Here is a 22,730-nt window from a genome sequence, read left to right on the forward strand (position 1 = left end):
TTGACTCTACACCTTTGGCTATGAATAAACCTCAGTACTGGACACAAGTGACCATGCGTATGACTCCCGTTCATCAGGAGGTGATTCGCTTCCTGGTACTGTATAATTTACATGATGTCTTAGTGCTTGGTCTGCCATGGTTACAAACTCATAACCCAGTCCTGGACTGGAAAACAATGTCTGTGTTAAGCTGGGGATGTCAGGGGGTTCATGATGATGCATCTCCGATTTCTATCGCTTCATCTACTCCTTCTGAGGTTCCGGTATTTCTGTCTGATTATCGGGAGGTTTTTGAGGAGCCTAAGCTCAGTTCGCTTCCTCCTCACAGGGATTGCGATTGTGCTATAGATTTGATTCCTGGCAGTAAATTCCCTAAAGGTCGTTTGTTCAATCTGTCAGTGCCAGAGCATACTGCTATGCGGAATTATGTTAAGGAGTCCTTGGAAAAGGGACATATCCGTCCATCTTCGTCCCCTTTGGGAGCAGGTTTTTTTTTTGTGGCCAAAAAAGATGGTTCCTTGAGGCCTTGCATAGATTATCGTCTTTTGAATAAGATTACAGTCAAATATCAGTATCCTTTGCCATTGTTGACTGATTTGTTCGCTCACATTAAGGGGGCTAAATGGTTCACTAAGATTGATCTTCGGGGTGCATATAATCTTGTGCGGATAAGGCAGGGTGATGAGTGGAAAACCGCATTTAATACGCCTGAGGGCCATTTCGAGTATTTGGTGATGCCTTTTGGACTTTCTAATGCTCCTTCTGTCTTCCAGTCTTTTATGCACGATATTTTCCGTGAATATCTGGATAAATTTATTATCGTGTATTTGGATGATGTTTTGGTTTTTTCTGATGACTGGGAGTCTCATGTTCAGCAGGTCAGGAAGGTGTTTCAGGTCCTGCGGGCCAATTCTTTGTTTGTAAAAGGTTCTAAATGTCTCTTTGGAGTCCAGAAGATTTCTTTTTTTGGGAATATTTTTTCCCCTTCTACTATTGAGATGGATCCCGTCAAGGTTCAGGCTATTTGTGACTAGACGCAGCCTACATCTCTTAAGAGTCTACAGAAGTTCTTAGGCTTTGCTAATTTTTATCGTCGCTTCATAACTAATTTTTCTAGTGTTGTTAAGCCTTTGACAGATTTGACTAAAAAGGGTGCTGATGTTACTGATTGGTCTCCTGCGGCTGTGGAGGTCTTTCAGGAACTTAAGCGCCGGTTTTCTTCTGCTCCTGTGTTGCGTCAGCCAGATGTTTCGCTTCCTTTTCAGGTTGAGGTTGATGCTTCCGAGATCGGAGCGGGGGCGGTTTTGTCACAGAGAAGCTCCGATGGCTCAGTGATGAAGCCATGTGCGTTCTTTTCTAGAAAATTTTCGCCCGCTGAACGGAATTATGATGTTGGTAATCGGGAGCTTTTGGCCATGAAGTGGGCATTTGAGGAGTGGCGTCATTGGCTTGAGGGTGCTAGACATCGTGTGGTGGTCTTGACTGATCACAAAAATCTGATGTACCTTGAGTCTGCCAAGCGTCTGAATCCTAGACAGGCTCGTTGGTCACTGTTTTTCTCCCGTTTCAATTTTGTGGTTTCATACCTGCCAGGTTCAAAGAATGTGAAGGCGGATGCTCTTTCTAGGAGTTTTGTGCCTGACTCCCCTGGAAATTCTGAGCCCACTGGTATCCTTAGGGATGGGGTGATTTTGTCGGCTGTCTCCCCAGACTTGCGACGTGCTTTGCAGGAGTTTCAGGCGGATAAACCTGATCGTTGTCCGCCGGAAAGACTGTTTGTTCCGGATAAATGGACCAGTAGAGTCATCTCCGAGGTCCATTCTTCTGTGTTGGCAGGTCATCCTGGAATATTTGGTACTAGAGACTTGGTGGCCAGGTCTTTTTGGTGGCCTTCCTTGTCGAGGGATGTGCGTTCTTTCGTGCAGTCTTGTGGAGTTTGCGCTCGGGCTAAGCCTTGCTGTTCTCGGGCCAGTGGATTGTTGTCACCTTTGCCTATCCCGAAGAGGCCTTGGACGCACATTTCCATGGACTTTATTTCGGATCTCCCTGTCTCTCAAAAAATGTCCGTCATATGGGTTGTGTGTGACCGCTTTTCTAAGATGGTTCATCTGGTACCCTTGCCTAAGTTACCTTCTTCCTCTGAGTTGGTCCCTCTGTTTTTTCAAAACGTGGTCCGTTTGCATGGCATTCCGGAGAACATCGTTTCTGACAGAGGATCCCAGTTTGTTTCTAGATTTTGGCGGACGTTCTGTGCTAAGATGGGCATTGATTTGTCCTTTTCGTCTGCATTCCATCCCCAAGACGAATGGCCAGACGGAACGAACTAATCAGACTTTAGAAACTTATTTAAGGTGTTTTGTTTCTGCTGATCAAGATGACTGGGTTTCCTTTTTGCCGCTTGCCGAGTTTGCCCTTAATAATCGGGCTAGTTCTGCTACCTTGGTTTCTCCTTTCTTTTGTAATTCGGGGTTTCATCCTCGTTTTTCCTCTGGTCAGGTGGAGCCTTCTGATTGTCCTGGAGTGGACATGGTGGTGGATAGGTTGCATCGGATTTGGAGTCATGTGGTGGACAATTTGAAGTTGTCCCAGGAGTGGGCTCAGCAGTTTGCTAATCGCCGTCGCCGCGTGGGTCCTCGACTTCTTGTTGGGGACTTGGTGTGGTTGTCTTCTCGTTTTGTTCCTACGAAGGTCTCTTCTCCTAAGTTCAAGCCTCGGTTCATCGGTCCCTATAGGATCTTGGAAATTCTTAACCCTGTGTCGTTTGGATCTCCCGGCATCGTTTGCTATTCATAATGTGTTCCATCGGTCGTTGTTGCGGAAGTATGAGGTACCTGTTGTTCCTTCGCTTGAGCCTCCTGCTCCGGTGCTGGTGGAGGGTGAATTGGAGTATGTTGTGGAGAAGATCTTGGATTCTCGTGTTTCCAGACGGAAACTCCAGTATTTGGTCAAGTGGAAGGGTTATGGTCAGGAGGATAATTCTTGGGTGATTGCCTCTGATGTTCATGCTGCCGATTTGGTCCGTGCTTTTCATAGGGCTCATCCTGGTCGCCCTGGTGGTTCTCGTGAGGGTTCGGTGACCCCTCCTCAAGGGGGGGTGTCATGATCCCAATGGCAGGGGATCACAAAAAGGACAAGCACAGATACAAACAAGCTCTAGGGCGATGGAACCCGAGCTGACCGTGACCCTGAACCCAACACACAAATAAAAGCAGCCAGGGAACGTGCCCACGATGATCCTAGACGTCTCGCTCCAGCCGAAGATCTAACTTCCCCTATCAGAAGAAACACAGACCTCTCCCGCCTCCAGAGAAACACCCCACAGCAAATAGCAGCCCCCCACATACAACGACGGCGAAAAGAGAGGAAAGCACATACGTAGTACGAAAACAGCTTCAGCAAAATGAGGCCCGCTAAAGCTAGACAGCAGAGGATACAAAAGTGAACTGCGCGGTCAGCGAAAAACCCTTCAAAAAACCATCCTGAAATTACTTGAACTCATGTGCCAACTCATGGTACATGAAAAGCAATTTCAGCCCACTAGAGCAACCAGCAGCAGAGAATCACATATCTGCAGGCTGGACTAAAAACCAAATTAAGCAAAACACAAAACAGGAAAATCCAAACTTAGCTTGTCCAGAAGGTTCTAGGAGCAGGGAGCAGAGGTAACAAGACACACTGGATACATTGATAACCGGCGAGGAAATGCCAGCAAAGCCAGGTTAAATAGGAAACTCCCATATGCTGATGGAACAGGTGGAACCCAGAAACCCAGGAAAGACAAGTCACCCAGTACCATCAGTAACCACCAGAGGGAGCCCAAAAACAGAACTCACAACAGTACCCCCCCCCTTGAGGAGGGGTCACCGAACCCTCACGAGAACCACCAGGGCGACCAGGATGAGCCCTATGAAAAGCGCGAACCAAATCATCAGCATGAACATCCGAGGCAACCACCCAAGAATTATCCTCCTGACCATAACCCTTCCACTTGACCAAATACTGGAGTTTCCGTCTGGAAACACGAGAATCCAAGATCTTCTCCACAACATACTCCAATTCACCCTCCACCAGCACTGGAGCAGGAGGCTCAAGAGAAGGAACAACAGGTACCTCATACTTCCGCAACAACGACCGATGAAACACATTATGAATAGCAAACGATGCCGGGAGATCCAAACGAAACGACACAGGGTTAAGAATTTCCAAGATCCTATAGGGACCGATGAACCGAGGCTTGAACTTAGGAGAAGAGACCTTCATAGGAACAAAACGAGAAGACAACCACACCAAGTCACCAACAAGAAGTCGAGGACCCACGCGGCGATGGCGATTAGCAAACTGCTGAGCCTTCTCCTGGGACAACTTCAAATTGTCCACCACATGACTCCAAATCCGATGCAACCTATCCACCACCATGTCCACTCCAGGACAATCAGAAGGTTCCACCTGACCAGAGGAAAAACGAGGATGAAACCCCGAATTACAAAAGAAAGGAGAAACCAAGGTAGCAGAACTAGCCCGATTATTAAGCGCAAACTCGGCCAGCGGCAAAAAGGTAACCCAGTCATCCTGATCAGCAGAAACAAAACACCTTAAATAAGTTTCCAAGGTCTGATTAGTTCGTTCAGTCTGGCCATTCGTCTGAGGATGGAATGCAGACGAAAAGGACAAATCAATGCCCATCTTAGCACAGAAAGTCCGCCAAAATCTAGACACAAACTGGGATCCCCTGTCAGAAACGATGTTCTCAGGAATCCCATGCAAACGAACCACATTCTGAAAAAAACAGAGGGACCAACTCAGAGGAGGAAGGCAACTTAGGCAAGGGTACCAGATGAACCATTTTAGAAAAGCGATCACACACAACCCAGATGACGGACATTTTTTGAGAGACAGGGAGATCCGAAATAAAGTCCATGGAAATGTGCGTCCAAGGCCTCTTCGGGATAGGCAAAGGTGACAACAATCCACTGGCCCGAGAACAGCAAGGCTTAGCCCGAGCACAAACCTCACAAGACTGCACGAAAGAACGCACATCCCTCGACAAGGAAGGCCACCAAAAAGACCTGGCCACCAAGTCTCTAGTACCAAATATTCCAGGATGACCTGCCAACGCAGAAGAATGGACCTCGGAGATGACTCTACTGGTCCAATTATCCGGAACAAACAGTCTCTCAGGCGGACAACGATCAGGTTTAGCCACCTGAAACTCCTGCAAAGCACGTCGCAAGTCTGGGGAGACAGCAGACAAAATCACCCCATCCCTAAGGATACCAGAGGGCTCAGAATTTCCAAGGGAGTCAGGCACAAAACTCCTAGAAAGAGCATCCGCCTTCACATTCTTTGAACCTGGCAGGTATGAAACCACAAAATTGAAACGAGAGAAAAACAGTGACCAACGAGCCTGTCTAGGATTCAGACGCCTGGCAGACTCAAGGTAAATCAAATTTTTGTGATCAGTCAAGACCACCACACGATGTCTAGCACCCTCTAGCCAATGATGCCACTCCTCAAATGCCCACTTCATGGCCAAAAGTTCCCGATTACCAACATCATAATTCCGCTCAGCCGGCGAAAACTTTCTAGAAAAAAACGCGCATGGCTTCATCACTGAGCCATCGGAGCTTCTCTGTGACAAAACCGCCCCTGCTCCAATCTCGGAAGCATCAACCTCAACCTGAAAAGGGAGCGAAACATCTGGCTGACGCAACACAGGAGCAGAAGAAAACCGGCGCTTAAGTTCCTGAAAGGCCTCCACAGCCGCAGGAGACCAATTAGCAACATCAGCACCCTTCTTAGTCAAATCCGTCAAAGGCTTAACAACACTAGAAAAATTAGTTATAAAACGACGATAGAAATTAGCAAAGCCCAAGAACTTCTGTAGACTCTTAAGAGATGTAGGCTGCGTCCAGTCACAAATAGCCTGAACCTTGACGGGATCCATCTCAATAGTAGAAGGGGAAAAAATATACCCCAAGAAAGAAATCTTCTGGACTCCAAAGAGACACTTTGAGCCTTTTACAAACAAGGAATTGGCCCGCAGGACCTGAAACACCTTCCTGACCTGCTGAACATGAGACTCCCAGTCATCAGAAAAAACCAAAATATCATCCAAATACACAATCATAAATTTATCCAGATATTCACGGAAAATATCGTGCATAAAGGACTGGAAGACTGAAGGAGCATTAGAAAGTCCAAAAGGCATTACCAAATACTCAAAATGGCCCTCAGGCGTATTAAATGCGGTTTTCCACTCATCACCTTGCTTTATTCGTATAAGATTATACGCACCCCGAAGATCAATCTTAGTGAACCATTTAGCCCCCTTAATGCGAGCAAACAAATCAGTCAACAATGGCTGATACTGATATTTTACGGTAATCTTATTCAAAAGACGATAATCTATACAAGGCCTCAAGGAACCATCTTTCTTGGCCACGAAAAAAAAACCTGCTCCCAAAGGGGACAAAGATGGACGGATATGTCCCTTTTCCAAGGACTCCTTAACATAATCCCGCATAGCAGTATGCTCTGGCACTGACAGATTGAACAAACGACCTTTAGGAAATTTACTGCCCGGAATTAAATTTATAGCACAATCGCAATCCCTGTGAGGAGGAAGCGAACTGAGCTTAGGCTCCTCAAAAACATCCCGATAGTCAGACAAAAACACAGGAATCTCAGAAGTAGTAGATGAAGCGATAGAAATCGGAGGTGCATCATCATGAACCCCCTGACAACCCCAGCTTAACACAGACACTGATTTCCAGTCAAGGACTGGATTATGAGTTTGTAACCATGGCAGACCAAGTACTAGAACATCATGCAAATTATACAGTACCAGGAAGCGAATCACCTCCTGATGAACGGGAGTCATACGCATGGTCACTTGTGTCCAGTACTGAGGTTTATTCATAGCCAAAGGTGTAGAGTCAATTCCCTTCAAAGGAATAGGGACTTCCAGAGGCTCCAGACTAAACCCACAGCGATTGGCAAATGACCAATCCATAAGACTCAGGGCAGCGCCTGAATCCACATAGGCATCGACGGAAATGGATGATAATGAACAAATCAGAGTCACAGACAGAATGAACTTAGACTGTAAAGTACTAATGGCAACAGACTTATCAACCTTTTTTGTGCGTTTAGAGCATGCTGATATAACATGAGCTGAATCACCACAATAAAAGCACAACCCTTTTTTCCGCCTATACTTTTGCCGTTCACTTCTGGACTGAATTCTATCACATTGCATTATCTCAGGTGACGGTTCAGACGACACCGCCAAATGATGCACAGGTTTGCGCTCCCGTAAACGCCGATCAATCCGAACAGCCATAGTCATAGACTCATTCAGACCAGCAGGCGCAGGGAACCCCACCATAACATCTTTAATGGCCTCAGAAAGGCCATCTCTAAACTTTGCAGCCAGAGCACACTCATTCCACTGAGTAAGTACCGACCACTTCCGAAATTTTTGACAATAAATTTCTGCTTCATCTTGCCCCTGAGAGAGGGCCAACAAAGCTTTTTCAGCCTGAATCTCTTGGTTAGGTTCCTCATAGAGCAAACCCAATGCCAGAAAAAACGCATCTGCATTAAGCAACGCAGGGTCCCCTGGTGCCAATGCAAATGCCCAATCCTGAGGGTCACCCCGCAGGAAAGATATAATTATCTTGATTTGCTGAGCAGGGTCTCCAGAGGAGCGAGATTTCAAAGAAAGAAACAACTTGCAATTGTTCCTAAAATTCAGAAAACGAGATCTATCTCCAGAGAAAAACTCTGGTAGAGGAATTCTAGGTTCAGACATAGGAGCATGTACAACAAAATCCTGTATATTTTGAACCTTAGTGGCAAGATTATTCAGGCTGGAAGCCAAACTCTGGACGTCCATGATAAACAGCTGAGATCAGAGCCATTCAAAGATTAAGAGGAGGAGGAAGTAGCCAGGCTGCAATAAGGCTAGGCAGCAAACTCTGAGGGGAAAAAAAAAAAAAAAAAACTTCCTCAGACTACTTATCCTCCTACTTCAGCCAATACAATTAACACTTTGTGGGCCGGTTATACTGTCATGATCCCAATGGCAGGGGATCACAAAAAGGACAAGCACAGATACAAACAAGCTCTAGGGCGATGGAACCCGAGCTGACCGTGACCCTGAACACAACACACAAATAAAAGCAGCCAGGGAACGTGCCCACGATGATCCTAGACGTCTCGCTCCAGCCGAAGATCTAACTTCCCCTATCAGAAGAAACACAGACCTCTCCCGCCTCCAGAGAAACACCCCACAGCAAATAGCAGCCCCCCACATACAACGACGGCGAAAAGAGAGGAAAGCACATACGTAGTACGAAAACAGCTTCAGCAAAATGAGGCCCGCTAAAGCTAGACAGCAGAGGATACAAAAGTGAACTGCGCGGTCAGCGAAAAACCCTTCAAAAAACCATCCTGAAATTACTTGAACTCATGTGCCAACTCATGGTACATGAAAAGCAATTTCAGCCCACTAGAGCAACCAGCAGCAGAGAATCACATATCTGCAGGCTGGACTAAAAACCAAATTAAGCAAAACACAAAACAGGAAAATCCAAACTTAGCTTGTCCAGAAGGTTCTAGGAGCAGGGAGCAGAGGTAACAAGACACACTGGATACATTGATAACCGGCGAGGAAATGCCAGCAAAGCCAGGTTAAATAGGAAACTCCCATATGCTGATGGAACAGGTGGAACCCAGAAACCCAGGAAAGACAAGTCACCCAGTACCATCAGTAACCACCAGAGGGAGCCCAAAAACAGAACTCACAACAGGGGGGTACTGTTGTGAGTTCTGTTTTTGGGCTCCCTCTGGTGGTTACTGATGGTACTGGGCGACTTGTGTTCTCTGCGGTCTCTGGTGTCCACCTGTTCCATCAGGTTATGGGAGTTTCCTATTTAACCTGGCTTTTTTGTCATTTCCTCGCCGGCTATCAATGTAATCAGCGTGTCTTTTTACCTCTGCTCCCTGCGTCTGTTATCTTCAGGACAAGCTAAGTTTTGATTTTCCTGTTCCACGCTTTGCTTAATTTTTGTCTTAGTCCAGCTTGCAGATATGTGATTCCTTGCTGCTGGTTGCTCTAGTGGGCTGAAATTACTCCTCATGTTCCATGAGTTGGCACATGAGTTCAAGTAATTTCAGGATGGTTTTTGAAGGGTTTTTCGCTGACCGCGCAGTTCACTTTTGTTATCCCCTGCCATTGGGATCATGACAGAAGAGGCCCTGGACGCATATTTCCATGGATTTTATTTCAGATCTCCCTGTCTCTCAAAGGATGTCGGTCATTTGGGTGGTTTGTGATCGCTTCTCTAAGATGGTCCATTTGGTACCCTTGTCTAAATTGCCTTCCTCCTCTGATTTGGTGCCATTGTTTTTCCAGCATGTGGTTCGTTTGCATGGCATTCCGGAGAACATCGTCTCGGACAGAGGTTCCCAGTTTGTTTCGAGGTTTTGGCGGTCCTTTTGTGCTAAGATGGGCATTGATTTGTCTTTTTCTTCAGCTTTCCATCCTCAGACAAATGGCCAAACCGAACGAACTAATCAGACTTTGGAAACATATCTGAGATGCTTTGTTTCTGCTGATCAGGATGATTGGGTGTCCTTCTTGCCTTTGGCTGAGTTCGCCCTTAATAATCGGGCCAGCTCGGCTACTTTGGTTTCGCCTTTTTTCTGTAATTCTGGTTTTCATCCTCGTTTCTCTTCAGGGCAGGTTGAGCCTTCGGACTGTCCTGGTGTGGATACTGTTTTGGACAGGTTGCAGCAGATTTGGACTCATGTGGTGGACAATTTGACATTGTCCCAGGAGAAGGCTCAACGTTTCGCTAACCGCCGGCGCTGTGTTGGTCCCCGACTTCGTGTTGGGGATTTGGTTTGGTTGTCGTCTCGTTATGTTCCTATGAAGGTTTCCTCTCCTAAGTTTAAGTCTCGCTTCATTGGTCCGTATAAGATTTCTGAAGTTCTCAATCCTGTGTCATTTCGTTTGGCCCTTCCAGCTTCTTTTGCTATCCATAATGTGTTCCATAGGTCGTTATTGCGGAGATACGTGGCGCCTATGGTTCCCTCCGTTGATCCTCCTGCCCCGGTGTTGGTCGAGGGGGAGTTGGAGTATGTGGTGGAGAAGATTTTGGATTCTCGTATTTCGAGACGGAAACTCCAGTACCTGGTCAAGTGGAAGGGTTATGGTCAGGAAGATAATTCCTGGGTTTTTGCCTCTGATGTTCATGCTGCTGATCTAGTTCGTGCCTTTCATTTGGCTCGTCCTGGTCGGCTGGGGGCTCTGGTGAGGGTTCGGTGACCCCTCCTCAAGGGGGGGTACTGTTGTGAATTCTGTTATCAAACTCCCTCCTGTGGTCATGAATGGTACTTCGGTGAGTCCTGTCCATGGACTCCCTCTGGTGGCTGTGAGTGGAGCTCCTGCTTCTGAGGTTCCTTCCACAGGTGACTTAGTTTATTCTTTGGCTGGCTGCTCTATTTAACTCCACTCAGATCGTTTCTCCATGCCAGCTGTCAATGTTCTTGTACTGGTTCAGTTCGCTCCTGGATCTTTCTGGTGACCTGTCTACTCCAGCAGAAGCTAAGTCCCTGCTAGTTAATTATTTGTTCATTGTTTTCTTGTCCAGCTTGCTATAATGATTTTGCCTTGCTAGCTGGAAGCTCTGGGATGCAGAGTGGCACCTCCGCACAGTGAGTCGGTGCGGAGGTCTTTTTGCACACTCTGCGTGGTCTTTTTGTAGTTTTTTGTGCTGACCGCAAAGATACCTTTCCTATCCTCAGTCTGTTTAGTTAGTCTTGCCTCCTTTGCTGAAACCTGTTTTCATTTCTGTGTTTGTGACTTTCATCTTAACTCACAGTCAATATATGGGGGGGCTGCCTTTTCCTTTGGGGAATTTCTCTGAGGCAAGGTAGGCTTTATTTTCTACCTCTAGGGCTAGTTAGCTCTTAGGCTGTGAAGAGGCGTCTAGGCAGAGTTAAGGTACCTTCACACTAAACGATATCGCTAGCGATCCGTGACGTTGCAGCGTCCTCGCTAGCAATATCGTTTAGTTTGACACGCAGCAGCGATCAGAATCCTGCTGTGATGTCGTTGGTCGGGGCTAGAGGGCCAGCACTTTCTTTGGTTGCTGGCTCTCCCACTGACATCGCTGAATCGGCGTGTGTGACACCGATTCAGCGATGTCTTCGCTGGTAACCAGGGTAAATATCGGGTTACTAAGCGCAGGGCCGCGCTTAGTAACCCGATGTTTACCCTGGATACCATCCTAAAAGTTAAAAAAACAAACGCTTCATACTTACCTTCGGCTGTCTGTCCTCGGCGCTGTGCTTCTCTGCTCTGGCTGTGAGCACAGCGGCCGGAAAGCAGAGCGGTGACGTCACCGCTCTGCTTTCCGGCCGCTGTGCTCACAGCCAGTACAGAGAAGCAGAGCGCCGGGGACAGACAGCCGAAGGTAAGTATGAAGCGTTTGTTTTTTTACTTTTAGGATGGTAACCAGGGTAAACATCGGGTTACTAAGCGCGGCCCTTCGCTTAGTAACCCGATGTTTACCCTGGTTACCGGCATCGTTGGTCGCTGGAGAGCTGTCTGTGTGACAGCTCTCCAGCGACCAAACAGCGACGCTGCAGCGATCCGGATCGTTGTCTGGATCGCTGCAGCGTCGTTTAGTGTGAAGGTACCTTTAGGTACGCTCCACGGCTATTTCTAGTGTGTGTGATAGGATTAGGGGTTGCGGTCAGCAGAGCTCCCACTTCCCAGAGCTTGTCCTGTGTTAGTTTAACCATCAGGTCGTTCCGGGTGCTCCTAACCACCAGGTCCATAACAGGTGACACAGAGCTCATTGTTCTAAATATTGCAAGATCTGCAGCAGAGAAAATGGTGATTGAATTAAAATGAGAGCATTCAGACCAGTAAATGATGCATCACTGGAATCAAGGTCTCAGCCCGTACAACATGCAGCTCACAGATTACATAGCGAAAAAATGGTTACATGTTTCCTTTAAAGGTTTTTTTGAAAGGGATTGTCTTTAATCTATGAATTCTAGCAGTGTCTTTTTCTACCCGGACAGTGCCAATCACTTTAATGAACAGGTAAGGAACTGAGCCTCATGAAAATGAACATTATTAGTTAAAAATAATGAAGCTGCCCAGTTTTTTCCTCTATTAGACACATCACTCAGACAGATAAAAAGACGTTAATGGGTGCTCAGGACTGGGAACTCTGCCAGTACCCAAAATGAGATAGCACCAGCTCTGAGCGAGGAGCATTACAGAGCAGGTCAATGTTAGGAGTCAGGCTTCAACAAGGTAAATCTAATAAACAAAGGATTTATACCATTGTAAGAGAACAAGGCTACAGATCAATAAGAAGAAGAAGGGCGTCAGCAGGTAGGACAGCCGGACACTGTAAGTATCTTTATGCTCCATCACATCAATGTAATGTCCATAGAAAAAGAAGGTGTCCTGCATAAAGCCCTGAAATGTGAACACACAAAGAGTAAGTATATATTATGCAATTTACAGATCTTTACAAAGTGCTCACATCAGAAGTTTCATTCTGTTGGGGTGAACCCATAATTTAGCCCTCTTCCAAATCAACTTCTACTCGGGTATTGTGCACTTTTGGAAATCAGTGGCAACCCAAACAAGCAGGCTACAATGACCCATTGCAGGTCATTCAATGAGTATATTTTCAACCCCATCAGAATTTACTTTCTGGCCAATGAACGCTAGAAGCGGAAAAATGGAAGCCAAACCTACACCTGCAACTTTAATGATTGGAATGCTCATGGTCATCTATGGCAGGGGTGGGCAAATAATTATCCTGAGGGCCACATGAGAGACTGTAACTGTTGTAGAGGGCCAAACCAATAGGCTGAAATTAATTCTACTCAATATTAATATCAATATATAATAATTATTATATTATTGATAATTATATTAACCCATTTCTGACATCGGGGGTAATACGCCGATGTCGGACACCCTCCCTTTGATGTGGTCTCTGGCGGTGAGCCCACATCTTTCCTGGCACATGTCAGCTGTTTTGAACAGCTGACATGTGCAGGAACATCCACAGGTGAAATCGCGATCCACCCGCGGCTATTAACCCGTTAAATGTTGCTGTCAAACTCTGACAGCAGCATTTAACATTCGCTTCCGGCAATCCGCCCATCGGTGACCCCCATCACGTGATCATGGGTCATCGATGGGTTGACACGACAGCCAGAGTTCTCCAGGAGACCTCTATGGTTGTCAGTGCTGGATTGCTATGAGCGCCGCCCAGTGGTTGGCGCTCATAGCAAGTCAGCAATTCTTCTACATTCAGGCGATCTGATCATCACCTGTATATAGAAGAGTGGATAGAGATATGGCAGCTTCTAGTCTCCCATGGAGACTATTGAACCATGCAAAAAAGTTAAAAAAAAGTTTTAAAAAATATAAAAAAGTTAAAAAAATATAAAAGTTCAAATCACCCCCCTTTCGTCTCACTCAAAATAAAACAACCAAAAAAATCAAACGTACGCATATTTGGTATCGCCATATTCAGAATCGCTTAGTCTATCAATAAAAGAAAGATTAACCTGATCACTAAACAGCTTAGCGATTAAAAAAAGTGAAAACGCCAGAATTACATTTTCTGGTCGCCCTGACATTGCATTAAAATGCAATAACGGGCGATCAAAAGAACGTATCTGCACCAAAATGGTATCATTAAAAACAGCAGCTCGACACACAAAAAATAATCCCTCACCCAACCCCAGATCACGAAAAATGGAGAGGCTACAGGTATCAGAAAATGGCGCAATTTTTTATTTTTTTTACCAACGGTTTTTTCGCCACATAGACAAAAAAGAACCTAGACATGTTTGGTTTCTTTGAACTTGTAATGACATAAATAAATCATAATGGCAGGTCAGTTTTAGCATTTAGTGAATAAAGTAAGAAGGCAAAACAAAAAACGGGTGGGATTGCACATCTTTTGTGATTTCACTGCACTTGGAATTTTTTTCCTTTTTCCCAGTACATGATATGTTAAAACCAATGGTGTCGTTCAAAAGTACAACTTGTCCCGCAAAAAAACAAGCCTTCACATGGGCGTATTGAACAAAAAATAAAAAAACTTATGGCTCTGGGAAGAAAGGGAGCAAAAAAACAAAACGAAAATACGGTACCTTCCGGGGTGAAGGGGTTAATATTAATTGTATCACTTAATATTGAGCAAAATTAAGTATGCCGATATCCCTGTATATATCTCTATCGTATGAGCCCCCACAGCCCCTTATATACTGTAAGAGCCCCCACACAGCCTCCCCATATACAGCATGAGCCCCACACAGCCTCCCAATATATACAGCATGAGCCCCACAAAGCCTCCCTATATACAGCATGAGCACCACACAGCCTCCCAATATATACAGCATGAGCCCCACAAAGCCTTCCTATATACACTGCATGAGCTCCACACGGCCTCCCCATATGTATAGCATGAGCCCCACACAGCCTCCCCATATATACAGCATGAGTCCCACACAGCCTCCCAATATATACAGCATGAGCCCCACACAGCCTCCCAATATATACAGCATGAGCCCCACAAAGCCTCCCTATATACAGCATGAGCCCCACACAGCCTCCCTATATACGGCATGAGCTCCACACAGCATCCCAATATATAAAGCATGAGCCCCACACAGCCTCCCAATATATACAGCATGAGCCCCACAAAGCTTCCCTATATATAAAGCATGAGCTCCACACAGCCTCCCAATATATAAAGCATGAGCTCCACACAGCCTCCCAATATATAAAGCATGAGCTCCACACAGCCTCCCAATATATAAAGCATGAGCCCCACACAGCCTCCCAATATATACAGCATGAGCCCCACAAAGCCTCCCTATATACACTGCATGAGCCCCACACAGCCTCCCCATATATACAGCATGAGCCCCACACAACCTCCCTATATACACTGCATGAGCCCCACACAGCCTCCCTATATACGGCATGAGCTCCACACAGCCTCCCAATATATAAAGCATGAGCCCCACACAGCCTCCCAATATATAAAGCATGAGCCCCACACAGCCTCCCAATATATACAGCATGAGCCCCACAAAGCTTCCCTATATATAAAGCATGAGCTCCACACAGCCTCCCAATATATAAAGCATGAGCTCCACACAGCCTCCCAATATTTAAAGCATGAGCTCCACACAGCCTCCCAATATATAAAGCATGAGCCCCACACAGCCTCCCAATATATACAGCATGAGCCCCACAAAGCCTCCCTATATACACTGCATGAGCCCCACACAGCCTCCCCATATATACAGCATGAGTCCCACAGAGCCTCCCAATATATACAGCATGAGTGCCACACAACCTCCCAATATATACAGCATGAGCCCCACAAAGCCTCCCTATATACACTGCATGAGCCCCACACAGCCTCCCTATATACGGCATGAGCTCCACACAGCCTCCCAATATATAAAGCATGAGCCCCACACAGCCTCCCAATATATACAGCATGAGCCCCACAAAGCCTCCCTATATACACTGCATGAGCCCCACACAGGCTCCCTATATACTGCATAAGCCCCACACAGCCTCCCCATATACAGGATGAGCCGCACACAGCCTCCCCATATACTGCATGAGGCCCCCATAGCCTCCCTATGTTCTGGATGAGGCCCCCATAGCCTCCCCATATACTGCATGAAGCCCCCAAAGCCTACCCATATACTGCATGAAGCCCCCATAGCCTACCCATGTCCTGGATGAGGCCCCCTTAGCCTCCCCATATACTGAATGAGGCCCCCATAGCCTCCCCATGTGCAGTATGACACCCCATTAGCCTCCTCATGTGCAGCACGACACCCCCATAACCTCCCCATGTGCAGCACGACACCCCCATAGCCTCATCACGTGCAGCACAACATATCCATAGCCTCCCCAGGTGCAGCACGACACCCCCATAACCTCCCCAGGTGCAGCATGACACCCCCATAGCCTCCCCATGTGCAGCATTTCACCCCATTAGCCTCCTCGACACCCCCATAACCTCCCCATGTGCAGCACGACACCCCCATAACCTTATCATGTGCAGCACGACACCCCCATAGCCAGCACCATGTGCAGCACGACACCCCCATAATCTCAACATGTGCAGCATGACACCCCCATAGCCTCATCATGTGCAGCACAACACCCCAATAGCCTCAGCAGGTGCAGCACGACACCCCCATAGCCTCCCCATGTGCAGCATGACACCCCCATAGCCTCCTCATGTGCAGCATGACACCCCCATAGCCTCTCCATGTGCAGCACGACACCCCCATAGCCAGCACCATGTGCAGCAGGACACCCCCATAATCTCAACATGTGCAGCATGACACCCCCATAGCATCATCATGTGCAGCACAACACCCCAATAGCCTCAGCATGTGCATCATGACACCCCCATAGCCAGCACCATGTGCAGCATGACACCTCCATAGCCTTCCCATGCGCAGCACGACACCCCCATAGCCTCACCATGTGCAGCATTACACCACCATAGCGTCCCCATGCTCACCTAAACATCCCACACACATGAAAAAAAAACACCACCACATACTCACCTCGGTCCCGTTCCCCGGCGTTCTGCTTCTTTCCCTGCCTCCGGTGCGCTGACTCTCCGCACTACACAGCTGGCGTGATGAAATGGCATCATTGCATCAGCTGTTTCACACGCTGATTAGTGGAGGAAGTGGCTGGAGGACCTTCCTCCACCAATGAAGTCAGCGCAGATGGAGACAGCGAGCGGGTGCACACATGGTGTGGTGTGGCCCGTCGACTTTTGCTTTCCAGCTCCTCGACTGACGCACTTTGCTCTGGTCTGATATGTGGTATTCTATAGTGTAAAATAATAATCACAATGTCTCACTTCTCCGGTGAACACGTCCAAAAAAGTACTCTGCAACGACTGGCTTTGAAAGTTGACTGAAGAGTTTCCACATGGTTCTGATGAGGACATAATAATAACAGTAATGGAGTCAAGGAAGAGATTATAGACATAAAAACAGCCATAATCTCTATTCTTGCAAGTGGATACATACCTATATTGTTGTGGTGGTGTCCTGTTCTATTAACTAATAAGGTGGGATAGATGATCAAACTAGTGGTCAGGATGATGGAAGCAAAGTTCAAGATCAACAGGAAACGAAGAAACAAGAAATAGGAGCTAATACTCGCACCAAATTTAGCTGCAAGGGGATAAGCAAATACATAGTCATAGATTAGTACCAAAGGGTCTGTTCTGCTGTGGGAAATATTTACAGTACATTGACAGCGTTGAGTAGATAGTATTGACCGGGTACATAATACCCTATGCAGGGTTGTCCTAATTTGTCATATATATACGCACATCATAGTGTAAAGATGTCAAAACTGTGCAAGCCATAGATCCTCCACCAAAGAGCCTGCCAAATATCCCTCCAAAAAAAGGGCATCAGCCACAGAGCTGCCCCCATCAACCAGCCCATACCTGTCTGCTCCGCTGGGCTTCTTCATAAAGAACAGGTGGCCTGCCATTATTTTATGCATCCTAGACCTCCGGGCAGTGCTGCATTGTTTGCTCTATGATTAAACATGCCTGACACTCACTTTTTTTCTGAATCTCTCACCTCTGATTGCAATGAGCGTTTTCCCCCACAATATAAAGGATGAAACTAATTGCTGTCCCTTGTTCCAAGCTGGCAACACACAATGTTGTTTCTGAGTCCAAGGAATCCAAAAACTGGCATTATAGCCTTCCGACTGCTTTAGTTCTCTGTAAAAGAAAGGAACCATTACACAATATCATTCTGGATCTATTCTATTCCTTTAATTCGGAATCAAATTTTCCAGCAAAGCAAGTGTAGTTTAGCTGGCACAAGATCAATACTGCATTTACATCTCAGGATCTAAAGTTGGTGGAAACATCTCAAGGTCTAGCATGTGGCCTAATATGTGGCCATAATATGTCTAATGTGGGGGCCTCCCAAAATTGCCCTGACAAATGAGAGGGAGAGAAGAATCCAGATGTTCCTTATCTTCCTCCATGTGGTAAGCTGCCACCAGAAGAGTCTGGCAACAGTTTTATCATACAGCACATAGGAACACTGGGCCAAGAAGCCAAATTTTCCTGTGCAGGGGGAGTCAGCAGAGACAGTTCTATTCTGAGCAAAGCATTCCTGTGTAGGGGTAGTCAAAAGAGATAGCTGTTGGCTGAACAATCATTCGTTTGATAGCCATCTAGTATGTATTTAGGCCTTTGGACTCTGTTTTCAATAAGGCTACGTTCACATTAGCGTTCCGCTAATGTGCGTCGCTGTTGCGTCGGCGACGCAGCGGCGACGCGCCCCTATGTTTAACATAGGGGACGCGTGCGTTTTTTTGGTTGCGTTTTTCGACACGTGCGTCGTTTCCGACGCTAGCGTCGGACGCAAGAAAATGCAACAAGTTGCATTTTTCGTGCGTCCGATTTTCGTCAAAAAACGACGCATGCGTCGCAAAACGCAGCGTTTTTGCGCGCGTTTTGCGCACGTTTTTTGTGCGTCGTGCGTTGAAATTGTTCCAGAAAATAAAGTATTTCCCCCAGAAAATTATTGTACAGTCATGGCCAACACTTTTGGCCATGACTACATGCTATTAACCCCTTTACCCCCAAGGGTGGTTTGCACGTCAATGACCAGGTCAATTTTTACAATTCTGACCACTGTCCCTTTATGACATTATAACTCTGTAACGCTTCAACGGATCCTTGTGATTCTGACATTGTTTTCTCGTGACATATTGTACTTCATGATATTGGTAAAACTTCTTTGATATTACCTGCGTTTATTTGTGAAAAAAATGGAAATTTGGCAAAAATTTGGAAAATTTCATAATTTTCCAACTTTGAATTTTTATGCAATTAAATCACAGAGATATGTCACACAAAATACTTAATAAGTAACATATCCCACATGTCTACTTTGCATCAGCACAATTTTGGAACCAAAATTTTTTTTTGTTAGGGAGTTATAAGGATTAAAAGTTGACCAGCAATTTCTCATTTTTACAACACCATTTTTTTTTAGGGACCACATCTCATTTGAAGTCATTTTGAGGGGTCTATATGATAGAAAATACCCAAGTGTGACACCATTCTCAAAAAACTGCACCCCTCAAGGTGCTCAAAACCACATTCAAGAAGTTTATTAACCCTTCAGGTGTTTCACAGGAATTTTTGGAATGTTTAAATAAAAATGAACATTTAACTTTTTTTCACAAAAAATTTACTTCAGCTCCAATTTGTTTTATTTTACCAAGGGTAACAGGAGAAAATGGATCCTAAAAGTTGTTGTACAATTTCTCCTGAGTATGCCGATACCCCATATGTGGGGGTAAACCACTATTTGGGCGCATGACAGAGCTCAGAAGCGAAGGAGGGCAATTTGACTTTTCAATGCAAAATTGACAGGAATTGAGATGGGACGCCATGTTGCGTTTGGAGAGCCCCTGATGTGCCTAAACAGTGGAAACCCCCACAAGTGACACGATTATGGAAAGTAGACCCCCTAAGGAACTTATCTAGAGGTGTGGTGAGCACTTTGACCCACCAAGTGCTTCACAGAAGTTTATAATGCAGAACCGTAAAAATAAAAAAATCATTTTTTCACAAAAATCATCTTTTTGCCTCCAATTTTTTATTTTCCCAAGGGTAAATGAAGAAATTGGACCCCAAAAGTTGTTGTACAATTTGTCCTGAGTACGCTGATACCCCATATGTGGGGGTAAACCACTGTTTGGGTGCATGGGAGAGCTCGGAAGGGAAGGAGCGCCATTTGACTTTTCAATGCAAAATTGACAGGAATTGAGATGGGACGCCATGTTGCATTTGGAGAGCCCCTGATTTGCCTAAACATTGAAACCCCCCACAAGTGACACCATTTTGGAAAGTAGACCCCCTAAGGAACTTATCTGGATGTTTGGTGAGCACTTTGACCCACCAAGAGCTTCACAGAAGTTTATAATGCAGAGCTGTAAAAATAAAACAAACATTTTTTTCCCAAAAAATTCTATTTTAGGCCCCAGTTTTGTATTTTTCCAAGGGTAACAGGAGAAATTGGACCCCAAAAGTTGTTGTCCAATTTGTCCTGAGTACGCTGATACCCCATATGTGGGGGGTAACCACCGTTTGGGCGCATGGGAGGGCTCGGAAAGGAAGGAGTGCCATTTGGAATGCAGACTTAGATGGAATGGTCTGCAGGCGTCACATTGCGTTTGCAGAGCCAATAATGTACCTAAACAGTAGAAACCCCCAAGTGACACCATTTTGGAAAGTAGACCCCCTAAGGAACTTATCTGGATGTGTGGTGAGCACTTTGACCCACCAAGGGCTTCACAGAAGTTTATAATGCAGAGCCGTAAAAATAAAACAAAAATTTTTTCCCACAAAAATTATTTTTTAGCCCCCAGTTTTGTATTTTCCCAAGGTTAACAGGTGAAATTGGACCCCAAAAGTTGTTGTCCAATTTGTTCTGAGTATGCTGATACCCCATATGTGGGGGGGAACCACCGTTTGAGCGCATGGCAGAGCTCAGAAGGGAAGGAGCATCATTTGGAATGCAGACTTAGATGGATTGGTCTGCAGGCGTCATATTGCGTTTGCAGAGCCCCTAATGTACCTAAACAATAGAAACCCCCCACAAGTGACCACATATTGGAAACTAGACCCCCAAGGAACTTATCTAGATGTGTTGTGAGAACTTTGAACCCCCAAGTGTTTCACTACAGTTTATAATGCAGAGCCGAGAAAATAAAAAATATTTTTTTTCCCACAAAAATTATTTTTTAGCCCCCAGTTTTGTATTTTCCCAAGGGTAACCGGAGAAATTGGACCCCAAAAGTTGTTATCCAATTTGTCCTGAGTATGCTGATACCTCATATGTTGGGGTAAACCCCTGTTTGGGCATACAGGAGAGCTCGGAAGGGAAGGAGCACTGTTCCGATCGGACGCCATGTCACGTTTGGAGAGCCCCTGATGTGCCTAAACAGTGGAAACCCCCCAATTATAACTGAAACCCTAATCCAAACACACCCCTAACCCTAATCCCAACGGTAACCCTAACCACACCCCTAACCCAGACACACCCCTAACCCTAATCCCAACCCTATTCCCAACCGTAAATGTAATCCAAACCCTAACCATAACTTTAGCCCCAACCCTAACCCTAACTTTAGCCCCAACCCTAACTGTAGCCTTAACCCTAGCCCTAACCCTAGCCCTAAACCTAGCCCTAACCCTAGCTCTAGCCCTAACCCTAGCCCTAGCCCTAACCCTAGCCCTAACCCTAACCCTAGCCCTAACCCTAACACTAGCCCTAACCCTAACCCTAGCCCTAACCCTAATGGGAAAATGGAAATAAATACATTTTTTTAATTTTTTTATTTTTCCCTAACTAAGGGGTGATGAAGGGGGGTTTGATTTACTTTTATAGCCGCTTTTTTAGCGGATTTTTTTGATTGGCAGCTGTCACACACTGAAAGACGCTTTTTATTGCAAAAAATATTTTTTGCATTACCACATTTTGAGAGCTATTATTTTTCCATATTTGAGTCTACAGAGTCATGTCAGGTCTTCTTTTTTGCGGGACGAGTTGAAGTTTTTATTGGTAACATTTTCGGGCACGTGACATTTTTTGATCGCTTTATATTCTGATTTTTGTGAGGCAGAATGACCGAAAACCAGCTATTCATGAACTTCTTTTGGGGGAGGCGTTTATACCGTTCCGATAAACTGGATAAAGCTGTTTTATTCTTCGGGTCAGTACGATTACAACGATACCTCATTTATATATTTTTTTATGTTTTGGCGCTTTTATACGATAAAAACTATTTTACAGAAAAAATAATTATTTTTGCATCGCTTTATTCTGAGGACTATAACTTTTTTTTTTCGCTGATGATGCTGTGTGGCAGCTCCTTTTTTGTGGGACAAGATGATGTTTTCAGCGGTACCATGGTTATTTATATCCGTCTTTTTGATCGCGTGTTATTCCACTTTTTGTTTGGCGGTATGAGAATAAATCGTTGTTTTTTGCCTCATTTTTTTTTTTTTTTACGGTGTTCACTGAAGGGGTTAACTAGTGATATAGTTTTATAGGTGGGGTCGTTACGGACGCGGCGATACTAAATATGTGCACTTTTATTGTTTTTTTTTTAAATTTAGATAAAGAAATGTATTTATGGGAATAATATATATATATTTTTTCATTATTTAGGAATTTTTTTTTTTTTACACATTTGGAAAACATTTTTTTTTACTCTTTTACTTTGTCCCAGGGGGAGACATCACTGATCACTGATCTTACAGTTTGCACAGCACTCTGTCAGATCAGTGATCTGACTTAGAGCACTGCAGGCTTACCAAGCGCCTGCTCTGAGCAGGCACTTGGTAAGCCACCTCCCTCCCTGCAGGACCCGGATGCCGCGGCCATCTTGGATCCGGGCCTGCTACAGGGAGGGAGGTAAAAGGAGACCTTCGCAGCAACGCAATCACATCGCGTTGCTGCGGGGGTCTCAGGGAAGCCCGCAGGGAGCCCCCTCCCTGCGCGATGCTTCCCTATACCGCTGGCACACCACAATCATGTTTGATCGCGGTGTGCTGGGGGTTAATGTGCCGGGG

At 45.7% G+C, this 22,730-nt stretch overlaps 1 protein-coding gene across 3 annotated transcripts in view; it reads right to left on the reverse strand.

The window, feature by feature from the left end:
• LOC138665226 (transmembrane channel-like protein 8) overlaps positions 1 to 22,730 on the reverse strand; it is a 179,796-nt gene that overhangs the window by 66,911 nt on the left and 90,155 nt on the right. For all 3 annotated transcript variants that reach the window (XM_069752515.1, XM_069752517.1, XM_069752516.1), the window contains exons 3-6: positions 17,704 to 17,849; positions 17,137 to 17,283; positions 16,965 to 17,041; positions 12,366 to 12,505 (exon numbers count right to left, since the gene is read on the reverse strand). In XM_069752515.1, coding sequence (XP_069608616.1) covers positions 12,366 to 12,505; positions 16,965 to 17,041; positions 17,137 to 17,283; positions 17,704 to 17,849 — 510 coding nt within the window. The remainder of the gene's footprint in view (positions 1 to 12,365; positions 12,506 to 16,964; positions 17,042 to 17,136; positions 17,284 to 17,703; positions 17,850 to 22,730) is intronic.

This window comes from Ranitomeya imitator, chromosome 2 (assembly GCF_032444005.1).
Source record: "Ranitomeya imitator isolate aRanImi1 chromosome 2, aRanImi1.pri, whole genome shotgun sequence".
Taxonomy (NCBI): domain Eukaryota; kingdom Metazoa; phylum Chordata; class Amphibia; order Anura; family Dendrobatidae; genus Ranitomeya; species Ranitomeya imitator.